The sequence below is a fragment of the Caretta caretta genome, chromosome 18 (assembly GCF_965140235.1).
Source record: "Caretta caretta isolate rCarCar2 chromosome 18, rCarCar1.hap1, whole genome shotgun sequence".
Classification (NCBI taxonomy): Eukaryota; Metazoa; Chordata; order Testudines; family Cheloniidae; genus Caretta; species Caretta caretta.
The window spans coordinates 5,730,606-5,757,965 of NC_134223.1; the positions used below are offsets into that span (position 1 = coordinate 5,730,606).

General features: G+C 54.8%; 1 protein-coding gene across 1 annotated transcript; it reads left to right on the forward strand.

Moving 5' to 3' along the window:
- The first annotated feature begins 8,806 nt into the window (after window positions 1-8,806).
- On the forward strand, window positions 8,807-23,632 carry SLC25A34 (solute carrier family 25 member 34). The gene is made up of 5 exons (XM_048825244.2): window positions 8,807-9,366; window positions 13,805-13,870; window positions 15,869-16,021; window positions 18,846-18,980; window positions 21,955-23,632. Exons 1-5 carry the CDS (start codon window positions 8,953-8,955, stop codon window positions 22,135-22,137), a joined length of 951 nt encoding a protein of 316 aa, XP_048681201.2. The 5' UTR covers window positions 8,807-8,952; the 3' UTR covers window positions 22,138-23,632.
- The last annotated feature ends 3,728 nt before the right edge of the window (window positions 23,633-27,360 follow it).

Consider the following 27,360-nt stretch of genomic DNA (forward strand, 5'->3'; position numbering starts at 1 on the left):
CTTGGTGCCTGTCCTGCTGACGTCTGGCGAGCTGGAATTCTCTCATTGGCAGCTGGTTTTCCTCTGTGGCTTGCTCTAAACCATCACTGGTAATCTATGGGCCAGGATCATCATCAGTCTGGGAACTGAGGCTGGTCCCATTGCTGGGAGGAATGAAGGACTTTGAGAACCAAGCAGTGGGGTGTTGAAGGTGGAGAGTTTGCCCTGAAGGGCTCTGCCCACAGATTGAAACAGGAGGAGACCCTGAGCCATATAAGGAATCTTTAAAAAAAAAAAAACCCTGCCGCCTGTTACTGTGCTTAGCTGGACTCCCCTGGGCCTGCCTACGTTTTGTCTGGGCTAGACTGTTGCACAGCTTCCTATACCTAGGTATAGTTAAAGTGCTAGAACTCCCCTGGTGGGCATGCAGTTCTGTCAGTAAGGGTGCTTCCTACTGGTACAATGGTTCCCATGCAGAAAGGGGCACCTGCTGACCGGGTAGAAGGCACCTGTGTCCACACGAGGGGTTGTACTGGAAAAACAATCACACTCCTAACCTACTGGGAGAGCAGGCCTTGGACTAGAGCAGGGGTCTCAAAGTCAAATGACCACGAGGGCCACATGAGGACTAGTGCATTGGTTTGAGAGCTGCATCACTGACAAACCCCCATCGCTGCCCCCAGCCCTGCCCCCACTCCACCCCTTCCATGAGGCCCCGCCCCTGCCCTACCTCTTCCCACCCCTTCCCTGCCCCCATTCCAACCCCTTCCTTTGATCACCCCCAGCCTGCCTGGTTAAGGGGTGTTTGGAGCTCCCAGAGTTTCCCCGCCCGTCTTTCCAGGAATGCAGGGAACTGGGCCATTGCTCCCCACTGACCACGAGGGGTACTACAGTAACATTGTCACACCGTGTCACTTCATCCCAGATTAACCTTTCCACTCCTGGGTGGGTGGCTATGAAAGGTGGGAGAGTTGAGGGTTTCTGGTGGGAAGGGCCCCCTCTCTGATTTTGGGGATCAGATCCCTGACCCTAGTGCCCAGCCCTGATTCTGGGTTATGCAGTCGCTGACAGTGTCCTTGCAGGGGCTCCATGTTTGTCTGACTGCTCTGTGGGCAGTGTCGAGGATTCACTGGGCGTAGGCGTCTGGGAGGGATGGGAGATGATATCAAGTCTGAACGTAAAGTCAGCTGGGTGAGGTAACAAACGTTCTCCTCAGCTGGGAGCTGGTGATTAATTTACCAACTTGTACTATTAGTCAGTTACTTACTTCCACCGGACTCAAATAAGGGACCATATGCACCTGCTGGCTAAGGCAGAGGCCTGGGAATTAGAATATCTACGGGCTCCTCCTGGCTCTGCACTGCTTTTGTGACCCCCTGGGCAGGTCTCTTCCCCTCGCTGTGCATCAGTTTCCCCATCAGTAAAATGAGGATGATGCTGACCCTGCAAGCATGCTGAGAGGATCAAAGGGAAGTTCTGCTCTGTAAAGTGACTGCAAAAAAGCGCAGAGCTTCAGCGAGTGCTGTGCATGTGGCTTACTGTGTTTAGAGGGTGGGGAACTAACTGTATCCTTCCATCTGGCTGATCAGCGATCCCCAGAAGATGATGCTCCCGTCCCTGAATTCTCCTCCATCCCTGGACAGCTGGCATTTGAGCAATGATAGAATAAATGTCAGATGGAATCACACGTTGGTTCTAGCCTAGAATTGGCCATAAGGCCGAAGCCCAGTTCCTGTTCTTGGGCATGCTAATCAGGTAACCACAGCCCAGATCCACAGCAGCAGTTAGGGTCCTAGGTCCCCTTGATTTCAAGGGAAGTTGGGAGCCCCAGAACCTTTGGGGATCTGGGCCCAAGCCTTTTCTCCTTCCAAAACAAGGCTGTTTTGCAGGAGCCTCTCAGCCATGGGACATGCTCCTTCCAAAATCCCCTCAAGTGGTTGCCATCTTTTACTAGCCAATGTTCACCATGTCATAGTCACGGCGGAGGAGCAGCCCAGCACGGGGGGAGATCGTGAAAGTTATAAATAGCCTTTAGCAGCCTGCCTCCTATTGACTTTCAGTGAGAATTAGATGCCTAACTTTGATTAGCTTCCCTCCTGGTGTGGGCGTGCTCAGGAGGAGGGACCCCACCAGCCAGCATCTAAAAACAAGTGTGAGTGAGGTGCAGGATGGATACCAACCCCTGCCTCTTCGGAGTTTGGGCCACTCGTCTTCAGAACCCCTCCCTGGTTGGCAGCCCAGCTTCTTCCGTTAGATCGCAGGGAACATTGAATTGCCCCAGAACCCTTCTTGAACTTGCATCAGAGCTCATCCTAAGTCACCAGCTGCAGGTGACTGGAGGCAGGGGCTGCTATTTTCATGGCATTTCTCTGCCCTTTGGAAGGTGCATCTGACTCTGGAATGCTCTGGGTGTGGGAACAAGGGTATGCCTAGAAACAGCTGCACTGCAAAGCACAATCCAGCCTGCTGCTCCGCAGGAGCCTACAGCTGTAACGCTGCAGGCACTCACCTGGAAGGCAAAGCACCTGGGAGCTGGGTCCAGAGAGAGCTGGTTGTTGCATCAGCCCCAATGAACTAATGCTCCGAGCTCTCCGAAATGGCCGCAGCACCAGGAGAAGGCAGCAACTGAGCCAGTTCAGAGGGGAAACCTTCTCCTCCCACATCCCCATCTGTGATGAGAGGATTTAAAGTGCAGGTGGTGCCTGGGTGCGGGGTCTGCAAAGTGTGGAATCCAAATTCCCAGCCTGTAAGAGATCCCCTGGGAGCCAGGGATCCTCTGCCCTGCTGCACCCCAGAGCAATTGGGGTAGCTAATGACTCAAACCAGATTGCTACGAATCCTACAATGTGTTTGGTTCTCTGCTGGTTTTACTGTATTTCAGCTTACTGGGGTGCACCCCGGAAGAAGAGAGTGGCTCTGTGTTTAGCGAACAGTTAAGGGCCAGTCAAAGGGTCACCCAATGAAATGAATTGGCAGCAGGTTTAAAATAAACCAAAGGAAATATTTCTTCACACAACGCACGGTCAGCCTGTGGAACTCCTTGCCAGGGGATGTTGTGAAGGCCAAGACTATAACAGGATTCAAAAAAGAACTAGATAAGTTCCTGGAGGATAGGGACCGAATGGCTAGGCAGCAGTTCTGTGGAAAAGGACCTAGGGGTGATAGTGGACGAGAAGCTGGATATGAGTCAGCAGTGTGCCCTTGTTGCCAAGAAGGCCAATGGCATTTTGGGATGTATAAGTAGGGGCATAGCGAGCAGATCGAGGGACATGATCGTTCCCCTCTATTCGACATTGGTGAGGCCTCATCTGGAGTACTGTGTCCAGTTTTGGGCCCCACACTTCAAGAAGGATGTGGATAAATTGGAGAGAGTCCAGCGAAGGGCAACAAAAATGATTAGGGGACTGGAACACATGAGTTATGAGGAGAGGCTGAGGGAGCTGGGATTGTTTAGCCTGCAGAAGAGAAGAATGAGGGGGGATCTGATAGCTGCTTTCAACTACCTGAAAGGGGGTTCGAAAGAGGATGGCTCTAGACTGTTCTCAATGGTAGCAGATGACAGAACGAGGAGTAATGGTCTCAAGTTGCAGTGGGGGAGGTTTAGATTGGATATTAGGAAAAACTTTTTCACTAAGAGGGTGGTGAAACACTGGAATGCGTTACCTAGGGAGGTGGTAGAATCTCCTTCCTTAGAGGTTTTTAAGGTCAGGCTTGACAAAGCCCTGGCTGGGATGATTTAACTGGGAATTGGTCCTGCTTTGAGCAGGGGGTTGGACTAGATGACCTTCTGGGGTCCCTTCCAACCCTGATATTCTATGATTCTATGATAAGTCCATCAGTGGCTATTAGCCAAGATGCTCATGCTCCAGGACCAGGTGCCCTTAAAACTCCAACTACCAGAAGTATCTGGCACCAGCCACTGTCAGAAGATGGGACACTGGGCCAGATGGACCAGTGATCTGACCCACTATGGTCGTTCCAATGCAAAATGGCTTTCCAGGGACACCTTGATGTGGTCTGAATGATATTCACAACCATCACTGAGGTCTGCACCCACACCAGACTAACTTCACAGATGTCCTTGCATTCACACCTGCGTTACACTGGTGCTTGTGAGAAGAGACTCAGGCCTCAGGAGAGGCAGTGTGGCTTAGGGGATAGAGCCTTGGGCTGGGATATGGGGTCTAGTCCCAGCTCTGGCACTGACCTGCTGGGTGACCTTAGGCAAGTCACTTACCTGCTTGGTGCCTCGGTTTCTCCATCTGTGTAGCAGGGACAATGATCCTGACCTCCTTTGTAGAGCACTTTGAGAGTGACTGATGAAAAGCAGTAGATAAGAGTTAGGGGTTATTATTAGGAGCCTGGAAACAGCACCTCCTACAATGGGTCCTGACAGGGGGTCTTTAGGTCAGTGGTTCTCAACCAGGGGTACGCGTGCCCCTGGGCGTATGCAGAGATACATCAGCTCATCTAGAGATTTGCCTAGGGTTACAGCAGGCCACATAAAAAGAGCGAGCAAAGTCAGTACAAACTAAAATTTCATACAGACAATGACTTGTTTTTATTTTATAATTATACAGTTAAAAATGAGACTGTAGGCAATTTTTCAGTCACAGTGTAGCTGTGACACCTGTATTTTTATGTCTGATTTTGTAAGCACGTAGTTTTTAAGTGAGGTGAAACTTGGGGGTACACAAAACAAATCAGACTCAAGAAAGGGGTACAGTTGTCTGGAAAGGTTGAGTCACTGCTTTAGGTGATCGGAACACTGACTGCAGTGACAGGAGCCAGTCTGTGGCGGTAGGGGACACCTGGGGACCACTGGGCTTTAGTCTCACAGAGCTGGGCCTGGCTTCGAGGGGATCAGTCACCCGAGACAACAGGGCAAGCCCAGTAGGACTAGACAGATCCTGACTCTGGCGCTAAGGCCTCGAGCCTGGAAGTCCATAAGGAGGTCGGTGCTCTCTAGTGTTTGCATCTTCTCCCAGGGAGTGCTGTATGTGTGGGGATGTCTTCCCCCCACTGCACATCATGCTCTGTCGGACTTCAGCAAACGGACCTTCATGAAACAAAAGACCCGACTCGGCCTTGTGCGTTCCTGGATGGCAATGGGGAAGGAGCAGCCGCGCCTGTGTGCTTGGAGCAGAGAGGCTGCCCCTCTCCCAGCTCGGGGCTGGGTTTGGGAGCTCATGTCCGGGCGCAGCTCAGGAACTGTGTTGTGCAGAAGACTGTTCTCAGTCGCCCCCCAGCAATAATCGCCGCTGAATCCCTGCACAGCCCACAGGCCACGTGCCGCGAGGGGCTCCGCCAGGACTGGGGCTCAGGCACAGATACAAAAGTTGCCACTAGCAAGGCAACACAATTGCTCAGGAGACCAAGGCTATTTCATGGGTGTGTTGGCTTCTCTGCAGTTTGGCAATTGCTTTCCCATGCCATGTACTTGTGTCAAGGGCATTTGTCTATCAGGTGCCACAGTCACTGGCTCCTAATAAAGCCCCATCAGCCATTGCCCTCGCAAGGTGGATTGTGTGTGTTCAGTGCTCTGAGTTTATAAGTGCAAAGTCTAATGATGTGTGTTAAAGTGATAGGGGCTCAACACTACAGGGAGTGGGGCTATATAAATTCCTTCGGCAGAGCAAGCTCGAGGCTGCTTGAGGGGAAAGGGGGTAAGCAGACCTTGCCAAAGAAGCGCACGACAAACTGCAATCCATTTCTGACTCCCGCCTAGGGCCAGGAGTCACGTGCTGTTTACTTACCCAGTGCATGGTTCCCCCCCACCCCTGACATTGTAAAGCTATTACAGTAGCACTAGTGCATTGCTCAGCTATGGGGGGCAGAGCCTATTTGCTAACAGCTGGGGCAGGTCTATCCCATGGGACAGACCATAGACCTGCAGGGGACCTCGAGCGGGCATCAAGTCCAGCCCCCTGCACTGGTGCAGCTCTTGTTGTTTTTGCTTTGTTCGCCTGGCTGAGGTTGGGAAGGCTTGTTTGCAATGACAGCAACTTGTGTCTGGCAACTGCAACCAGCAGCTGTTGTGTACGTGCTGGGGGGTGGGAGCCCAGCCAGGGACCTAGGTGCTAGCAAATGTTTCTCCAGCTGGGTGCCACACATGGGAAAAGCCTTTAGCCTGATGGAGACCTGCCACACAGAGTTTTCACCCTGTGTCGCTCCATGCAGAGGTTGTGCTAAAGGGCAGACCAGCAGGGAGCTATAAACAGGGCTCACAATAAACACAGCCCCAAATAGAAAGTCCAGCCCGAGACGGAGTTCTGCTTGGGTTACGTTACACGGGGCGGAGCTAGGGTGAGAAAGTGCCGAACAACCATTTCCACCACCAGGACATAGCCCTGGGGGCTCTCCAGATTCAAGGCACTTTGCACCCAACCCCACCGTTAATCTAGGGAGAAACTGACAAGCCTCACAGAGGAAACTATGGGTCATGGGCCATGAGAACATCCTCCTAAGCCTGCATTGGATCCCCTTTGGTCTATCTGTTTCAGGGCCCAGCATGGAAGAGAAAATCTTGAAATTAGCCTGGCCCTTCAAGTATCTGCACAGTTTCCTGTAGCTTTCTGTGACCAAATGTTGTCACAAGTGCAATGAGGTGGATGGTCTTAACCTCAGGTCCAGGGCACCTTTGTCTAAACCAGTGGTTCTCAACCTGCAGCTTAATCAACACACAGCTGCAGCCCTTGTGACATCTCAGGGCCATACAGTTAGTATATAGATTGTGTGGATGCTGCCCACACTGGTAAATAGCTTAAGAACCACCTGGATTCTAAAGCAACACACAGGCTGGGACAGCTGGAGGACTGCAGATCAGGGCTGAGATGCAGTACCAGAACTGGGGTGCTGACACAGGATGGGGGTGGCTGGGCTGCGGGTCAAGTTTAAGAGGTACTGTATTGGCATCATTGTGTTGGTGGGACACCAGACTAATGCGAGGGGGTTGCAGGTCAGGACTGAGGGGCAGCAGCTGAGCTGTGCGTGGGGAAACTTGCACTGAGTTGACCTGACTGTAGTTAGGGCTATTAGTTCTTTGCTTTCGTGAGCTGCTACATGTCACCTGGTATCTTACATAATCCTTAATTAGTTAACTGCAGGACAGTCAAACAGCTCGTTTTCCTCTCAAGGTGAGGTAGAAAGCCACCAGCCAGCTGTGTGCCATGTTACATCACCTTATTCTGCAGGTTTATTCTTGAAGCCACAAACAGCTCATTCGCTCCCCAAGCCAGAGGCTTCCCCACTGCAGCTCAGTATGCCTAGAACAACGTCCTTCACTCTGTCACTCAGGGCACCAGCTCGGGGTTTCTGCCTTGCGAGGCATACCAGGCTTCAGCTGTGGGACCTCATGGACTCTGAAACCAGCTCACAACCCCACCAAGGGGTTTGAAAATATTTACCAGATCTCAGCTCCAGACAGCTCCAGCTGAATTGAATCCCTGCCGTCGCTACTCTCCTCCCACCGCCCTTTGATTCTCCACGTAGTACGGCCAGGCTTGGTGAGAGATCCTTCTCCTTTGCAGTCCCTATTGGCTGGATCAGCCTTGCCATGGGTCTCTGCCTGAGTAACAGTCCAGCTCCTTTTGTATTTCATTTGAAACATTCTCCTGGGCCAACAGCTCATCCTCTCTCCAATGGCCTGGGGGAGCGTTAGCAGGCTCTGGTGAGGGAATGGCTCCCGGGAGCAACAATCCTGCTGCGGCCCATCTGAGTACCTAGGAGGTGGCCAGGCAATTCCTCGGGCCAGTCATAGCACGAAGGCAGCATGCGCAGCTAGCGTGAACAGTGAGGGTAAAAAATACCTGGCCAGGCAGCAGCTTTCTGTGAGCAGCTCAGATCCTCTTACTCAGGGTCAGTTTATACCAGGGATGCCAAGAATCAGGCCAGTGCTTTCTAAGGCAGCCTGCTTCTTGAATCACCGTATGTCAACAGTGCTGGGCGGGCCTGCCCAGTATACGGACTCACCTGAGTACCCCACCTCAGCTGTGCCCATCATAGCAGGTTCACCCCCAGGCAACCTGCACCCCCATCACGCCCCAATACACTGTGTCACCCCAGGGGAGCCTGAACTCTGAGTATCTCCCACACACCAGGTCACCTCAGAGGACCCCACACGCCGACTGTGCCCTGTTCAATGGGTCACCCTGTACTTTGCACCAGGTATGCCAGGTCACCTCAGGGGATGCCCTACCCCAACTATCCCCGTTCACTGCGTCACCCTGTACCTCCACTGCCCTGTACACCAGGTCACCTCAGGGGATCCCCTACCGCAACTATCCCCATTCACTGCGTCACCCTGTACCTCCACTGCCCTGTACACCAGGTCACCTCAGGGGATCCCCTACCGCAACTATCCCCATTCACTGTGTCACCCTGTACCTCCACTGCCCTGTACACCAGGTCACCTCAGGGGATCCCCTACAGCAACTATCCCCGTTCAGTGGGTCACCCCATTTCCCCCACGCCCTGTCTGTGCCCCACCCATCCCCCCTCAATGGGTCACCCTTCCCCCCCCCGAGCTGTGCCCCTGCCCACGGGGTAACCCCTGGCCGCTCACACCCTGACTGCGCCCCGCACGTTTGTGTGTCAGCCTGGACCCCCACCCCGGCTCTGGCCCCCTCCCTGGCGGCTCCCTCCAGGGGGCTGCGCGCTCCCACCCTGGTGATCCGGGCTGCGCGGGCGGCAGGTGCGGGGGGGGTCGCTGGGGGCCTCGGGCCGGCCGCGGGGGGTGTGCGGGGCAGGGCCGGCGCTGATTGGCCGGGGGCGGGGCCCGACCGCAGCTTGCGGGGCTCCGCGGTGCGGGGAAGGAGCGGGCAGTGCCAGGAGCGAGGCGGCAGCGCTGCCCCGAGCCGCTCGCTCTGCGCCCTCGCGTCCTGCCGATGCGCGCCCGGGGCAGCCCCTCGGGGGCCGCGCTGCCGGGGCCGGGCTCGTAGCGGGGCCCCGGCTCTCCGTCCTCGGGGCGCCGCGATGGAGCGCGCCCGCCCGCCGGGCCCGGGCCCGGGCCCGGGCTCGGTCTCGCCGCACGTGGACCTGGTGCTGGGCGCCACGGCCTGCTGCCTGGCCTGCGTCCTCACCAACCCGCTGGAGGTGATCAAGACGCGGCTGCAGCTGCAGGGCGAGCTGCGCCCGCGGGGCACCTACCGCCGGCACTACCGCGGGGTGCTGCAGGCGCTGGGGGCGGTGAGCCGCGCCGACGGGCTGCGGGGGCTGCAGAAGGGGCTGACGGCCGGGCTGCTCTACCAGGGGCTGATGAACGGGGTCCGCTTCTACTGCTACTCCCACGCCGAGGACTGCGGGCTCACGCAGCGGCCCGGCGGCACCGTGGCGGCCGGGGCCATCGCTGGGGCGCTGGGGGCGTTTGTGGGCAGCCCGGCGTATCTGGTGAGTACCCGCCGCGGCGCTGCCTAGGCCCCCTCCGTGCCCCCGTCGTCTGGTGCCTTCCCTCCTCAGCCCCTGCGGACACCCTCTGCCTCCTGAACCATCCTCCTGCACGGTCACGGTCACTCGGAGGCAGGGTTCTTCTCCGCTTTCCCTCCCGAACCGCGGCTGGGCTGTGAAAACTGGGCAGCTGCCGCGGCCGGCTCCAGAGGGGGCTGCATTTCCGTGCTGGGGGAAGTGATCCGCCTGCTGGAGTGTTGGGAGACCTGGCCCTCTGGGCAGATGCACTGGAAACCTCCCCTGCTGCTGTGTTTGCTGGAGGAATTCCCTGTGCGGTCAGCCTGAGTTAGGGGGAAAGCAGGTGTCTGGTGGGGGCAAGGAAGGGACAAGACTCCGGGTCTCTGCAGTGGTGGCTCCATGGATCGTCCCCTCAAAGTGGTGTGAGTCTCCAGAAGGGCTGAGGTGGGGGCAGCGCTGCGAGAGGTGGCTCTTGTGGGGCGGCTGGCACGCTGTGGTCACACAGTACCAGGCTAGTAGCAATCTGTTATCCCAGGAGACCCTTCCTGGGGGAGCAAACGAGATATTGGGCCACATCTCTTCAGGGAGCCCTGTCACGGGTGGCCATACAGCCTGCAAGCTGGTAGCTCTGTCCCCTCCCATGGCTCTGGGTGGAGAATCACCCCCATAATAGAGACTCTGGGTCTGGAACGTATCAGCCCCAGTTCCATTTTGCATGGAGATTAGGGGTTGTTTGAACCCCAGGTGCAACCCACGTGGGTGAAACTGATGCAAATGCTCGCGCGAACCCCGCCATGCTAAAGCCCCCAGGGCCCTGCAGGTGCAGCAGTAACAGTATGTGAGCTGATAACAACCTCCCGGTCACACCGAGCCGGCTGTCAACATTGGTGAGGGGCAGGAATCTATCCAACAGGTCTGGAAACCAAACGAACCCCTCTGAGACCGCAGAACCGAGCAGAAATAAAAGCAGGAGGGGAGGTTAACATTTGAGCCAGACCCAGTACCTCAGCGCGATGTTCTCAGCACCACCCTGCCCCATAGATACAAGGGAGGGCTAGAATATCACAAGAGCTAGCTGGCCCCGTTCTCCTGCAAAAAGGTTTTAACTGTATCCTCGTCTCTGCTGCTTCAGGTGGAAAAGCTCAGATGGTTCCCAAGAGGAGCGTGGGGTTCAATCCCCCCCCCCCCCCGAGGCTTATGATTTCCCTTTGGTAGAAGTGACAGCTCCCATCCGGATAGCACCAGGGTCTCTAATGAGAGAAAATGGGTCAAACAGAAGGGGGTGGGAGGAGACGAGGGCTCCTGCCACCTGTAAAAGTTGTCATGAATGTGCATCATGTTTATGCTGCATCGTGTCAGTGTCACTCAGTTGCCTCCAGCGACATTTCTGGGTCATTAAGGATCCTGTTCCCAGACTGGCCTGGGTTTGCATCTGGAGTCCCTGTGAAGTACCTGATTTATGGCCCCCTTGCCACCTCTGCCTGTATGAAGAATTCCCAAATCGTCCCCCACAGCAGTGCCAGAGTGATGGCTCACAGGGGCCCTGCAGGGAACTTGAGCTGGGAGAGCAGCTGGCTGACTCTTCTGGCCCACAGCCATTGCCCCCACCTGCCCATCTCTGTGCTGCTGGAGGGGCTGGAGTATTTACAGAGCAGTCTGGGTGGGGTGGGTTCCAAGGGGCAATGAGTTCTGGAGGAGACTTTCAGCGCCCCGGACTCCTGGCTTCAATCTTAATAAGGTCGTGAGAGAGAGAGGGTTTGGTCTTGGCAAGTCCCTATCCGTGCACCTCGCAAGGGTACCACCAGATCTGGTATGTCTCTGCCGGGCAGACCTGGGAGTGAGCTCGGCTGAATCACTGCAGGTCACGGCTGAGGGGCCCCTCTAGGAGTGGGGGCAGACTAAGGAGACTGTGGGTTAGGATTGAGGGGCATTAGTAGAACTGTAGGGGAGAACCCAAGACAAAAGCAGAGGGGCTGTGGTGAGGACTGAGGGGCTTGGAGTGGGCTGTTCAGGACTGGACCAGCCTGGGTTCTGTGGGGCTGCCACAGCCATAGAATCCTAGAGGATCAGGGTTGGAAGGGACCTCAGGAGGTATCTAGTCAAACCCCCTGCTCAAAAGCAGGACCAATCCCCAATTTTTGCCCAGGAATCCCTAAATGGCCCCCTCAAGAATTGAGCTCACAACCCTGGGTTTAGCGGGCCAATGCTCAAACCACTGAGCTATCCCTCCCCTGGTGAAGCCTGAGCTGAGGTGGTGATGACCTTTATCAAGTCCTCTGCAGTGGATGTTAGCTGGGCTTTGGAAAGGAGGTTGGCAGCTGCAAGAGAAGAAAACAACAGGGCTCAAAGTCTGAAAGGGAGCCAGGCAGAGACTCATGCAACCCACCCCCAGCTCCTCTCTGCTGGGGGGACAGGCAGACTTACAAAGAGGCAAATTGTTCATTTTCCCCAGATGCCTGAGCTCCCATGGGACCCTTTCCCCCTAGCTCTGTAGCAGGAGTGGGCAAACTTTTTGGCCCAAGGGCCACATTGGGGTTGCAAAACTATATGGAGGGCCGGGTAGGGAAGGCTGTGCCTCCCCAAACAGCCTGGCCCCTGCCCCCTATCTGCCCCCTCCCACTTCCTGCCCCCTGATTGCCCCCCAGAACCCCCAACCCATCCAACCCCCCCCCACTGCTCCCTGACTGGCCCCGCCCAGAACCCCTGACTCATTCAACTGCTCCCTGTCCCCTGACTGCTGTCCCGGGACCCCCCGCTCCCTACCCCCTTACCATGCCAGAGCCAGCCATGCCGCCACGCTGCCCGGCAAGAGCAGCGGGCCAGAGCACTGGCGGCGTGGCACGCTCAGGCTGCGGGGGAAGGGGGACAGCAGTGGAGGGGCCAGGGGTGAGCCTCCCCAGCTGGGAGCTCAGGAGCTGGGCAGGACAGTCCCGCGGGCCGTAGTTTGGCCACCTCTGCTCTATAGGATGCACTGCAGCCGCAAATCAGTCTCATTAGACACAAACCCAGCCAGGTGGATGAAGGGTGAATGTGGATGGCGGAGTTATACTTTTCCCCCTCAGCTCTGATTTCAGAATCAAGTCTGCTGAGCTCACAGTCATTGTGAGGAAATCAAATGCGATCTGCTTCTGCCAAAAGAAACAAAACAGGGGGTGGACAGAGCCACACTCATTGGCTTAGGAGAGGGAATTTGTGCTCTCCGGTGAGTCTGGGGAATTAAATTCCTTCCTTGGTAATAAATCCACATGAGCCATTGGAGGTGCCAGTTGGTCACCAGTCAACTAGATCACAAGCTCTTGATTGACTTCTAGCGTGTCAAGAAAGGGGGCAGCTGAATGGGCATAAGGATTTTTCCAGTGCTTTTCATCCTGAAGGATCCTAGGGGCATGTACAGGAATCGCTTCACCCACTACTGTAAATGCAGCCATCTCTGGGGTGGGATGTGGTAGCTGTTCAGCAGCGCTCAGCAACATGATACAGCTGCTGAGGAGAGAAAGTGAATGAGAATATCGTTTTCCATGTAAAGCGCAGGGGTATTCAGGGAGGCAAAATGTACTTAACCAAAGCAGAATTTGGCCACAACACTGGGGCTCATGCCTCTAGGCTAACAGGTATATGCCTAAAGTTAGGCTCCTAAATCCATGTTTAGGTGCCAACTTAAGTGACCTGATTTTTAAAAGTGCTGATCCCCCAGCACCTCCTATTGATGCTGCTGGGTGCTCAGTACTCCACAAGCACCATGCTGGGGCTTAAAGACTCTGAGGGAACAGCGCCGCCTACGGGAAGCCCAACACCACTTCCAGCAGCTCCCCTGCTCCTCCTCAGAGGTCTCCCATGTGAAGGTCTGACCCTGCTCAGCGTCGGAGCAGAGGAATTGAGACATGGATCAGACCAGCGGTCCAGCTACTCTAGGGTCATGTCCCAGCACCAGCTGCTTCAGAGGACAATGCAGTAAACCCCGTAGTGGACCCGTGGGGGGTAAATTAGAGAAGAAACTTCCCGTCAGTCAAGTTATGCCCTTGTGAGGGGGCAGCCCAAGGCGGGGAGGATGCTGGCTCTCAATGTGGGTCACAGCAGTGATGGATCATTAGCAGCAGCACCTGGTGGGAGGGTTTGGAAAAGGACTTCCTGGACTTGGGCTCTTTGTGGGTGAGTCTGGAGAGCAGGGTGGGTCCCATGGGCGGTGGGTGCCCTGTTGTTTCCCACATCACTAGGACAGGTTGCAAGTTGGTGCCTGGATCTTCACTCCCTTGCACTAGAAGAGACTAAGAGGAGTGGGAGTGGTTCAGTGGGGTGACTCCTGCTGTCCACGAGGGCCTAAGCCAGCCCCACCACATGGGTGTCTAACTTGCTATGGGGGGCTGGGTGTAGCCTGGCAGCTTGCTCCTTTCTAACCTGGCCAATTCCCTTTAAATTGTGACAGGTCAAAACGCATCTGCAAGCCCAGACTGTGGCAGCCATGGCTGTGGGGCATCAGCACAACCACCAGGTGAGCAGAGGGTTCTGGGATCTGCCCAGTCTTCCCTGGTTTGTGCGTGTGACCTGGAGCAGTTGTTAACGCTGGTGGTGGGATGAGGAGTGTTGTGTGCACAGGATGCTGAGGGGACTGCGTGGCTGTGCTGGGTGTAGAGTGTGCGTTGTGTGTATGTTGGTGTTGGGGTTCCAGGGTGAGCTGCAGCTGGATCTCTGTCTCTCTTTGGGCCCCTCTTTTAAATGGAACCTCAGGGGTCACTTGGCTACAACACCCCCTCTTTACACATCATATTACTGCCTCTGACCCCTCTGGCTCTGGGTATAGAATTCTCTCCGGAGCTTGTGACCAGTGTGAACTTGTGGTGCCTCTGGGCAGCTTGATCAAAGCCAAGTTTGGTTTACTGGTTCACAGAAATTTAACAAGCAGAGAGAAATGGGGTTAAAACAATAAAAGCCTAAACGCATTCTGTCTCACCTAACCTGAGCCAGTAGGTTCCAGGTAAGGCACCCAGCTGCGGGAGACAAGTTGCATCTTGTAATGGCTGCATCTTGGATAGTCTGTCACCCCATCAGTATCTCTGCCCCCTGAAATCACAGGTTCTCTTTTTATCCTTTCCACACTCCTGTCCCACCTGGTGATCTCCTGTGGTTTTGTGCTGAGCATCTGAACCTGGCCAGACTAGTTTCTGCATTTCTCCAAACGGTCTGCTCTTTGCACAGTGGCTTCTTGGTGTTTTCCCACTGAGCACCAGGGGATTGATTCTGTCTTCAGCCGTTGTCCAAGGGTTCTGCAGGAACCTTTTAGCCAGCAACACCTCAGCATCCAAACCCACAGAGATTATGTACAGTTATATTAGTCATAAAAATAAATAGAGAGAATTCCTATGTTCTCCACAGTAGGACGATGTGCAAAGGGGGTCTGAATTATAGCACTATGGGGGTTGTGTGTGTGCTTGCGTGTGGATTTTGTGTAGTAAATGGGCCTGCATGGATGTGTAAGTGTGACATGCATTGCATGCTGGGTCCATGTGTGCAAATCTAGTGGAAATGCCTGGGTGCCCATGAGAATGGCGTGTGCGGTAGATGTGTGTGCCTGAGTGTGGTGGGTGGCAGATGGTTACATGTGTGTGCGATGGATGTGACATGAATGGTGGATGTGTGTGCATGTGTCCATGACACACGTGGCGCATGTGCGACATGTAGTAACACGTGCTGTCTGTGTGTGCTGGATGTTCTGTCCGGCCTGTGGAGTGCAAGACCCTTGCACTTGAATGGCACAGGGAACCACTGAGTTTTCATGCCTGTTTCCCTGGAACGCACTGGTCCTGTTCCCTCCGGGGGCCCCCTTTGTTGAGGCTCCCACAGCTGCCTTGCTCTGTACACACTCCCATGAATGCTCCTGCAGATGACGACACAGAGTGTTTTTCAAGAAGAAAGTTGCTGAATGGGAGGAACGGGCCTGGGCGGGCGAGGTGTGGGGGGACGAATTGTTGTCATGGGCCATTTGCTGCTGGGGACTCTGGTGACGTTGGCCCCACCAGGCTGTTTGTGTTTCTCTGCGTGGCAGCCGCACGAAGCAGGTTCCAAAGTCCTCGGCACTTTTATTGGCTCCACTCCTAGGGGCGGAGGAAGCAAAGGCCTCCTCATGGGCTGGAGGTACAGTTTGGCCAGGACACACCGTACAGACAGCAGTCTGTCCCAGGCTGCTGGGTGTAGCCGCAAAGTTGCCTGTAAGGGGATTATGTAAGTGGAATCCTGCCAGCTATTGGGTCTAGTGCAGCCCCGCTTCTCTCAGATACTAACTTACAGGCAGACCCTCTGCCAGGCTGCATCCTTGGCACAGGCTCACTCAGGTGGCCCTGAGCCCCATCAAAGCCACTGACTGGGTGCAGCATGCCCTGCCCACTGCAGTACTGGATTGACCCAGAGATTCCCCCCTTCCTCCCAGAGATCCCTAAATCCTCCTGTTTTCTGCCACTTTAATATCTCATCATCTGTCTGATTCTCTGCATAGGGTGTCTCCAGCGCCTTTGAGACCATCTACAGGAAGCAGGGGCTTGTGGGCCTGTGGCGGGGTGTGAACGGCGCTGTGCCCCGTGTCATGGTGGGCTCTGCAGTGCAGTTGGCCACCTTTGCGTCAGCCAAAGAGTGGGTCGAGAAGCTCAAGGTGAGCAGTGGTGGGAGGGGCTGCTTGGCCCCTAAGGGGTGAGAGATGGGCAGGGTCATGGGGCCTGGCTCTGGAGTAGTGTTGCCAACTTTCTAATTGCAGAAAACCGAACACCCTTGCCACACCACGCCCTTCTCCGAGGCCCAGCCCCTCCCTTCTCCGAGGCCCCTTCTCCACCCCACCACTTCTTCAGGCCCCGCCCCTGCTCACTCTATCCCCCCTCCCTCTGTTTGCTTGCTCTCCCCCACCCTTGCTCACTTGCTCATTTTCACCGGGCTGGGGCAGGGAGTTGGGGTGCGAGAGGGAGTGAGGGCTCCACCTGTGGGTGCAGACTCTGGGGTAGGGCTAGAAATGAGGGGTTCAGGGTGTAGGAGGGGGCTCGGGCAGGGGGTTGGGGTGAGGGAGGGAGGGAGGGAGGGAAGGCTGAGCGTGTGGGCTCCAGGCTGGGGCTGAGGGGTTCAGAGTGTGGGAGGAGTCTCAGGGCTGGGGCAGGGGGTTGGGGTGCAGAAGGGGGTTTGCGATGTGGGCTCAAGGCGGCACTGACCTCAGGTGGCCCTGGCATTTCCCGGGGATGGAGGAAGTCTGCGCAGCTCCTTCGGCAGCATGTTGCTCCGGCTCCTAGGCAGAGGGGCAGCCAGGGGGCTCTGTGCTGCCCCTGCTCGCAGGCATCACCCCTGCAGCTCCCACTGGCCATGCGGTTCCTGGCTAATGGGAGCTGAGGAGCTGGCACTTGGGGCAGCGCCTGCGGGCTGGAACTGTGCACAGAGCCACCTGGCTGCCTCTCCACCTGGGAGCTGGAGGGACATGCTGCCACTTCCCAGGAGCCACGTGGAGCTGAGCATGTAGTCTGCCTTAGCCTCGCTGTGGCAAACTAGACTTTTAGCAGCCCTGTCGGCGGTGCTGATGGGAGCTGCCAGGGTCCCTTTTCGACCGGGCGTCTGATGGAAAACCGGACGCCTGACAGCCCTGCTCTGGAGTGTGGGACGGGAGGTATCCAGGGGTTAGGTTTGGTCTATCCCCTTCTCGTGGGCCAGTCTCCAAGGCCATCCCTGCCCCAGCCTTTAAATTTGCACCCCAGCAGACGGGACGCTTAGCACAACACCCACTTCTCGGGCACAAAAGATTCCAGGCGCCATCTGTGGTATTGTGGGCCTCTAAGGCCTGTCATGTTAGACAAGCAGCCACAAAGCCCTGGCCTGGTTTCTGAGGCCATCTGTGTCCCAAGGCCCCTGGTCCAGTCGCTGGCAGCATCTCTTCAGAGATGATGCTCATGCCGTGGCTCCCCACCCAGGGCTCCTTGCCTTCATTTCCCCCTGCTTTCGATCCCCAAGGAGGAATCCGTCCTTTGTGCGTGGATGCAGCTGCCCCCATGGAGTGACCCCACTCCTGGGAAGCAAACCCAGGGCTCCAATGGGGCAGTGCAGGGTGCCAACTGCTGAGCCAGGCAGCTTCTTATTCATTCATCCAGGCTCTGTAGACGTGGGGATCAGGGAAGGAAGGGCAGCCACCAGCAGGGGAAATCTCTGTTGCACCTCCCTCTGTTGTAGGAACGCCGCAGCTATCTTCCTTGCCACAGATTCGTTCACATGATCTACCGAAATAGCCCACGACGCCAGCTCCCCTGCCATACACCCTCCAGGGTGGACTGGAGGGAGCAGGGACTGGTGTCAATTTCACATGGGTCTTTGTTCCCTTAGAGACAGTGGTGCCTATTCCCCTAATCAGGTCTGACTCAGGCCTTCATGATCAGCAAAGCAAGCAGCTGCTGGGCTGCCAGATTTAACCCCCCACCTCTGCTCCAACTCCCCAGAAGTGGGGGTGGGCGGGGGGGAGTGAGGTGGTCTCATAGCCTGCCCTCCTCCCCCCCCACTGGCCACTCAGATTGACAGGCTGGCTCTGCTCCTAACGTAACTCAGAAAAACACAGCACTGCTGCCCTCAAGTGGATCCCTCCCTGGCCCCCAGCGCTGACTCGGTGCTTTCCCACCACGAGATCAACAGGGCTCCGGTGCGGGCGAACATGCAGGAAGGCGAGCGGAACTGACGCACTGCTTAAAACACACTTTATCCTGGCTTTTCGCCTGGATCATAAAAGCTAAAAATAACAGCGGGGCGTGTGAGCTGGCGGGGGCGCCCCGGCTGCTCCCAGCCCACGGGAAAATAAACAGCTGCCTGAAGAGGACACGCAGAGAGCAGGGCCACCTCCCCTCATGCTGTCGGGGCCAGTTGCTGCTCCGACAGGCCCATCTGTTGCCCCCTAGGGGCTGGGAATTAATTGCACCTCTGTGTCTCGAGAGACGGGTTCTTGGGCCCACGTGAATCGACATTTCATCATCCTGGTGGTTCAGGATTCGGATCCAGGGCCCCAGTTCGGCCCATTAGAGAGATGGAGGGAACCAGCCATGTTTGGAGCGGATCTGGCTCAGCTTTTGAACACTTCCAAGGTTCAGGGGTGGGTGGGGCGTCAGATTCAAGGGTTTGGTTCGACCCATGACGCAGAAGGGAGCATTTGTGAAATTTGGAGCCAGCCTCATGTTTCTGGCCCTGCCCAGGAGCTCAGAGGTGTCTGGATTTGGGTTTGGGCCTGGGGCTTTCCCCACCCTCAGTGGGCATGGTGGGTCACCTCGAGGAGTATTGGATCCCTATACAGCCTCATCTCTCTCACCCCCGCGCCCCATTTACCTTGCCTGCTCCCTGCATGCGCCTGTCATCTCTGTTGCTCTGGCGATGGTGGCGTTCTCGTGCTCATGGCAACGCGTGGCCGCTGCATCACGAGCAGCAGGATCTGGTGCAGGGTTGAGTGTAACTGGTCCCCTGTCTGGCAGTGGTTCAAGGAGGGCAGCTGGATGGTGGCCTTGGCGGGAGGCATGATCAGCAGCGTGGCAGTGGCCGTGGCGATGACTCCCTTCGACGTGGTCAGCACCAGGCTCTATAACCAGCCCGTGGATGAGCGGGGCATGGTAAGTCTGTCCCGCAGGTGGAACGCCAGGATCCCCATTTACTGATAGCTGAGCTGTATGAGCAGGCTGCCGAATTGTGGGGCTTGGATCCCAGAGGTTCCTGGCTCGCCTCCCTGTGCTCAGCCTACTAGGCTATGCTACCTGGAGCGTCTTCACGTGCACCAGTCTGCTGAATGCACTCAACTTCACAGCATTTAAAAGCAAAATCCACACCATGCTGCTCAAGGCCGGGCATAGGTGGTCAGGCCCGGACTAAACCGACACCACCCACCTTCTAGCCGCTATGTGCCAGCCTCACAGTGAGTGACCAGCTGAGCCATGCACCCTCCTGAGCCCGGCTGGACTATGGGGCAGTGAATCCCAGAACAGTGGGGCCTCTTGGAGAGCTGACAACTCCCAGGGCTTCCAGTGCAGGACTGCTCATTTGAGCATCTCTGCTCAGCTGACCTTTGCTGAGGTGGGGCCTGGCTGCTGGGAGACCCAACCCATAGAAGGGCTCCACAGATCAGAGTCGACAGTTTTCCACCCAGACACCGGTACAGGCTGAGGAGAATAGGTGGGAAAGCCCCCTCAAGCTGGCTGCACCCGTGTTCTGCACTAGCTGAGGAGCGTGTGTTTGTGTCTGTTGCAGTAGTCCAGCCTGAGAGCTCACAAAGACATGAGAATGCTCACGAGGTCCAGATACAGGGTGAATGGCTCCCAATGGAGATGGAGGAGACCTGGTGGCATTAGGCCTCGTCTTGTCCACAAAACTGCAACATCTTGCAGGTTTTCATTTGAAAAGAAAAGACCCAGATTCTGCCCTCAGTTACTCTGGCGCAGGCTGATCAATCTCACTTTGGGGTAACTGGCAACACAGTCTGGCTCATTAATGGCTCTGTTACTGAACTGTGGATTTTCAGTACTTTACCTCTTTCAATGCAAAACCCACCCTTTTGTGAAAATGATCCAAAAGGTGTGTCAAGCTGCCCTGGTGGCTCAAGAGTGTGAGTGCCAACCTCAGAGCAGACTGTTTAGAATCAGGACACAAACCGCAAACTGGTTGTGAGTCCTATACTTAAATTTCACTAACCAATTATCAAGCATCAACTGCTCAGACACTGTAACAGCCTCCATGGAGTCACAGACAGTCCCCTTGGGTACGCCAATCTATCTTGCCACCCAAGTAAGCCTGCCTTTGTGATAGATAGTCCCTTATACCAAAATCACTACAAGATTCAGGTTATTTCCAGTCCCAAAGGACCAGTCACTTACTTCAGGTCAATTGCACCTTAGGTCTCATACCAAACACAATGTTTGTAGGCAATCCTATAATAAATGATCTGAGGATTTACTAACTAGGAAAAGGAAATAGAGTTACAAGGTTAAAGCAGGTAAACAGACACGTACAAATGAGTTAGTCTTAAGTTTCAAAAGGTAATAGAAGCTTCCTAATAAGCAGGCTCTATGTGTCCGTCAGGGCTAACCCACACCAAACACTGGGCTTGTGCTTAGAATTCCTTGCCCCTTAGAGTCCAAGCAGGCATAAAAGACACAAATTCCTCCTCATTAGGGCTTGTTATTCCTTCCCTGCTTCTGCTTCAAGTTGCAAATTCAGCTGTTGGAAGGAATTCAGTATCCTCTTCATGGGGGGGGGGAAGGGGAGCAATCAACAAAGTCTTTTGTCCTCTGATGTTCCACAATGCTTTGCCTGGCGTTGATGGGCCTCTTTCGTTGGGCAGGAGCCAACACCTGTTGGAAACGAGTATTTCACATTTGTTAATGCTTCTCTCCTGCCTGATGACTTACAGTTAGACAGCAAACACTTTAAATATTACTTTCTAACGGGGGATTCAGATATTGTGAGATGAATGCAGGCAACTACGTACCAGCATTTCATAAAGTCTAAAGACATTTATATAACTCTAGTTCCTATTTTAACGATGAACCAGACTGGTATGTGTTTGTCACTGGTCCGTTGAGACCTAGGGGCCATGCACTGCAAACGTCACAAGCTGTAATTTGGGAGTGGGAAGGTGGGGGGGACTATAAAATAGTCAGAACTGCTTGTGCCTCAATTTTTCCATCAGTAAAATGGGGCTTAGTAGTGTTGACTTCCCCCAAACAGACGAGTGTGAGAGCTAACTAACCACTGTCTGCAGCATGTAGAGATCCTCACATAAGGGGCTCAGAGCATTGTGAATTATTCTGTTTACTGAGCTCAGGGAGGGCAGGGGGCAGAGTTTTCAGTAGTGCTCAGCACTAACCATGCACGGCTCTTTTGAAAATCTGGCCTGGCTTGGATGTTAAAGCGGGAGAATATCAAGCAGGAGTAGAGAGGCAGAGTTAACTCTGTGTACAGCATTCAACCATTCCTGGAGCCTCTGGCCAGTTCTGGTGTCCACACATCGAAAGGGATGTTGACAATTTTCCAAGAGTCAGAAAGATGCCACAGGAATGCTCTGAAGTCTGGGAGACTAGTGAAAGATTAGAGAAGCTCTGGCAATTTCGTTTCATAAGAGAAGGTGAAGAGGTGACTTGATCACAGTCTACGTGAATATGTGGGGAAGGGATTTCTGGTGGTAGGTGGTTCTTTTAATCTAGCAGAAAAAGACAATGAGATCCAGTGGCTGGAAGCTGAAGCTAGACAGTCAGACTAGAAATAATGTGCTTGTTACTAACAGGGAGGAATTAATCCTTGGGAGTGGTGGAGTCTCCAGCAATTGGAGTCTGTAACTCAGGACTGGGATGTCTTTTTAAATGAGACGCTGTAGCTCAGCCAGAAGTTATGGGCTTGCTGCAGAAATTATTGGCTGAGGTTCTCTGGCCCGTCTCAGATGGGAGGCCTGGCTAGATGGTCCTCGTGGTCCTTGCTGGCCTTACAATGAGTGAGTTACAATAGCACGTAGACCAGATCCATGTATATTAAACGTGAGGAGTGTCCTGTGTGTGCTGGGGCAGGTTTCTGATACCTCTCTGTGTCTCCTGTCCCCAGGGGAAGCACTACCAAGGGTTCCTCAACTGCTTTGTGCAGATCTCCAGGAAAGAGGGCATCCTGGCTCTGTACAAAGGGATCGGTCCTGCCTACCTCCGTCTGGGGCCTCACACCATCCTCAGCCTTCTCTTCTGGGACGAACTCCGGAAGCTCACCTACCGCCACCAGCAACATGGAGTTTAAGCCCCTGCGGCCATGTGGGCAGATCCTGCCACGAGATCATCTGCACATGGATTCTGGAATCTCTCTGCCAGCCTGATGGGACCAGAAGTGAGGGACGGGGGATACGGCAGTATAGGAGCCCAGACAGTCAGCTTGAGACTTTCGGGGGGTGCTGAAATCCCCCAGATTTGTAGGGTTTCAGGAGAGAGGAGCTCTGTATCCAACTCCACTGCCTACAAGAAGCTCCCACCTGCAGACACTGCTCCGAGCGAGAATGGGCTTCCGTCCAGGAGCGCTGGCCAGCTGCTGTGGAGCGAGAGGGAGCTGTCCTCTATGTATGTGCCTGGAAGCCAGGAGGTCTGAGTTCTGATCCCAGCTCTGACACAGACTCCCTTCTGGGGCCTTGGGCAAGCCCATGTCCCTGCTCCGTCCCTCAGTTTCCCCATCTGTGACATGGGGATCAGAGGGCAGTTGTGAGGATTAAATGACCTGATGTTTTGAAAAGTTCTTTGATGCTGTAAAGAGCTGAGTAGATACATGTGCCAGGTGGATTCTTGCCAGGTTAACTTGGCCTTCGAAGGACATAAAGGACCCAGTGCCGTTCCTAAGCGTTGTTCAAGGAGAAGTTCCCCGGTGCAGGCCTTGGACTTCTTCTCTGAGTAAATTGCATTTAACCCTAATGGGAGCTGCTGCAGGGAAGAGTGGACTGTCATGGACAGGGTACAAAGATTTCAGTCTGGAGGCAAATCCTGCAGCAGTCTGTCCTAAAGAGCACGTAACCGGCAATGCCTGAGTCCCAGCATGGTCCCAGCCTGGGTTGCCCATGAACCTCGCTGTGCCCATCCCTGTCCTGGGAGAAGTTCCAGGCGCTCAGACACCAGGCACGGCACAGGAACCAAAATCAACCGGGAAGCAAATTGGTGAGGGGGCTGCCCTTAGATGAGGCCGTGGAGCCCCACAGCTGCGGGGCAAGGAGGGCAGCGCAGGCGTGGGTTTCACAGTGAATTTGATTTGCTAGTTTGGGGTTAACTTTCGACACTTGCTTCCCCTGGCCTTGTAAGGCAGGAACGCCCCACATCACCACCTCCCCACATTCCTGCTCAGTCTGATTCCAGGGACGAGTTCAGCTCCTCTGCTCAGCCAGGCGGCACCCGGAGGTGCAGGCTGTGCTCAGTGTTCCAAGGTCCTTGCACGCAGCCTGGGGCATGTGAGGGAGGCAGGTGCGGGGGTGGATGCTGTGCCACAGGCCGGGTCAGTGGGGCCTGCTCCTGCCCTCCCAGGGGGCAAGCAGGAGAACAGCTTACTGAGCAAGGGAGACGTCTAGGTCCTGGGCTCTGCCACGTCTCTAAGCCTTAATCTCACCCTGCCCTAGTGCCTGGCATGTGCTGGGTGCGCCTAAGACAGTGCTGCCCACTCTGTACAGGGTGTTCACTTCTACTCAGCAGATGCTGGAATCTGAGCCCCAGCTCTGGGCCGCTTGCGGCAATCAAATAAAAGATTTTTTTCTACTTTTTTATTTTTACATCTCTCCAGCAGGTTTTTATTTTGCTGCTGAACCAGGTTCCTCTCCCTCTTCCCCGCACCAACCACCTGCTTCTGCTGGGAGTACAGTGCCCAAATCACACCTGTATCACACCCAGCTCAGCGTGTTGCCAGTGAACGCTGCTGGGGGGAGATCTGGGGACTGGCCTCCCGGCTGGGAATTTCAGGCACCAGCAAGTTTGAACCGATGCAGGGGCATCTCTGGTATTGCCAAGGGAACGTGGCAGCAGTGGGCTCTCCCTGTACCCTCACACCCGGAAAAGGAGATGAGATCACTGCGTCAGTGCGGAGCTGGGCACTCTCGTGACAGATTTCAATTCCCCCCACCCTCAGGCCAGCACCGCCACGGGAGCATTTGGCTTTCAGGCTCGCCGTGCGCTGCTGCTTTGGAGGAATTCCCCCGGGGTTGTTCAGGGCAGCAGGTCTGCCCTTGCGCCAGGCATTCAGCGGGGCACTAGGATGGAGGGCAGGCTAGGAGCTGAGCTTTTGAGAATCTGGCCCTTAGCAGAGCCAACTTTAACAATCACCCTTAGACTTGCTCTGAGCAGGGGGAGCTGAGGGGTCGATAAACTGCTGTCAGCCTTTGTGTCCTGCTTGCGCGGCTTCCCCGGCCTTTGTAGCTGCCCGGGGTGGGGCTACTGTGCCTCCCCATGAACACGGTATGGCTCTTGGTCCCCCTCTGGTGGCTAGACATGCATAGAGATTTGTGGGGGTGGTACTGCCTGGAAACAAACAGCTCAGGCCGTAAAGCTGTAGGCATTGGCTCAGGAGGTCCCAGGCTCAACCCCCGCTGGCAAAGCAAAGCCACGGGAGATGGTTAGAAATACACCAGTGCATACGAGGCTTAAAGACTGGGGGGAGGGATAGCTCAGTGGTTTGAGCATTGGCCTGCTAAACTCAGGGTTGTGAGTTCAATCCTTGAAGGGGCCATTTAGGGATCTGGGGCAAAAATTGGGGATTGGCCCTGCTTTGAGCAGGGGGTTGGACTAGATGACCTCCTGAGGTCCCTTCCAACCTTGACTGCACCGGCACTAGAGAACTGAGCCATTAGTGACTGCAGCAGGGCAACGCCCTGCAGTGTAGTGTTGACAGTTAGCCATGCAGGTTTGGGGAGGCTTTTGCTCCACCCAGATACTTGCCCTGTATGGGAGCAGCAGGCACCCTGCCCTGTGGTCTGAGAGCACACCCCATTCATTCTGGCACCTTGAACAGGGATTCTGCAACTGGAATTTAGTGATCAGGTCCCCTGTATGAGCCAGAATTGAATCCAGCTCCCCAGTGTCGGGGTAAACAGCAGTAATGACTTATGTCTGGCTCTTGATGTCTGGGGATCCAGGCCACAGTGTAAGAAGGGACCAATGTGTGCTCTTCCCTAGCTGACTGTTGGTGTATTTTGTGGGGGGAAAGGAGGTGATCAAATCCAGAGGGGTGCTCCAAGGGAAAATGCAAAGAAAAACCTGTGCAGCTAACCGGGCCCATCAGAGCAAGGCCAGGCTCTGAGCCCCTTGCTGAGGAAGTGGAAGGGCAGCACCATGCAGACAGCCTGGGAGTGCAATGCCAGAGAGCAGCAGAATTGGGCAGGGAGTAGCCATCTGGGGGGCACAGAGATTGGTGCTGGTAACATGGTGCCTGCCAGGGGCCGCTTAAGATGCTGTGCTGCACACACCTTTAGAGATTTGCAGTGGACCCCCGGCACTTCCCCTGCTGCTGCTACCACCGCCCCCAGACCTGGTGCTGCTGGGTTGGAGGCTTCCCCACTCTGGCACTGCGAGTGCAGAAGGTGGGGGCCCGCAAAGATTCTAAAAATTAACACTGGCCACTCCAGGCTTGTATTAAACTCCCAAGGTCACAGCTTCTCTCTGACTTTGGATGGGTAGCTGCTGCCACCACCCAAATGAAAAGAAACCCTTTGAAACCAGGAAGGCACACTTGGGAATTCCTTCCTGTAAGGCACCCTCAAGCCCTTTCACGCCCCCTCCCAGGAAGATCTGAGAAAGGAAAAACAAAGGAAATCAGCTGTTGCCACCAGCTAATTAAAACAACACCTGCACAAACCTCTTAGGACCCCAAAACCCCAATCCTGTTCTTTAAAAAGGTAAATTTTATTAAAAACAAAAAGAAAATACACCTGGAACGTAGGCTATTGCTAGATTTAAAAAAACCACTTACAAAATTTAAACATCAAGAATAACCTTCTTGAGGTCCAGCTTAAAGGTTACAAGTAAAGCAAAAAGCATTTGGGGTTTAGCACAGAGGAGTCCACAAGCCAATAAAAAATAAAAGGAATAATCCTGATCGCGGCTTCCTAGACATTCCCTGATTTACTTGCATTTTGCGGGGTTTTGATAAGCAATCTTTAGGTATGATCTGATGGTTTTTCATACCTGGCTTTCAGCTTCTCACAGCATAACTGCTCCCTGTTCTCCTCTTTCTAGGAGAAAAACAACACACAGACAAAGAATTTTTTTCCCAATTTTAAAAAGTTCTAGCCCTCCCATTGGCTCTTTTGGTCAGGTGCCCACTCCTTTTCTTTTACCTGTGAGCTTGTTAACCCTTTACAGGTAAAGCAAGTAGAGAACAGCTACTAACGGGTTTTATAGCTAGCTAACTGGCTGGCTGGGTGTCCATAAAAGGGAGCTCCCCCCTTCATTTATCACACCCCAGCCTGGGGCTGCAGAGGCTACTGGGTCCCAGTGACAGATCCTGGGATGAACTGGACCAGCCCGGGATGAACTGGGCCACACCAGGATGAAAGACCCCCTCGGCCTTAGCCCTGCAAGCGACTGAGACCTGCTCCCTGGGTAGGCAATACCCTCAGCCAAGGCTACCCTTCCCAGTGGCCCTTTCCAGGCAGGTCGGCACCATCTGCCCAGGGCCCAAGAGGGGAGCGAGCTCAGGCTTGAGTGGCTCAGCTCAACCACAAACAGACCCATTGTCTCAGCAGTGGGCAGCTCGCAGCCTGTAGGGCTCCAGTTAATGGGGAGCACGTGGTCCCCCTCCCTTCCCCAGGCCCAGCAACCCAGGACTGGGCACACTGATCTTCCATGCGCAGGGGGTGGGGCGAGGGGGGGTCCCCATGCCCCAGCACTGCCAGTGCCCCACACTCTGCCCCTCCAGCTTGGGCCCCCCCCCCCTTCCAGATGAGCACCTCGCTGTCTGGTTCGTGGCCGGGACACAGTGGCCGCACCACACTTCCATAACGTCAGTTGTTACCTCGAAGCTGAAGGATTCCCAAACAGTCTGTGGGCTGCGCTAAAATTCCTTTCCCTGAAGCAAACCTACTTTTGTATTAATATTAACCTTGCATAAAGCAGTTCAAGTATTTATACCAATTCACATGCAGTCATAAGAATGAGCATTGCATCATGCTGTGAAAAACACTAGACTTGCAATGCTTACTCTAAGTAGGATTCAGATATTATCTAGCTATATATTACAATAATACTCTGTAAGCGTTGTGAGTTTACAGACTGAGTTGAAATGGATACAAAAATATAATAAGGCGGAATTACCAGTAACTTTCAATTATGATAGGGATACGAAGATTCAGGGTGCATAAATTCGGTTATATAGCACTGATTTAGGGTATCTCAGCAGACACCACAGAGCTGAAGCAGCAGCTGGGCAGCAGAGCCCGTGGGTGCTGGGCACTAACATGGAGCCAGGTGGAGACCCAGCCACGCTCAGCGCCTGAGCCCCGGC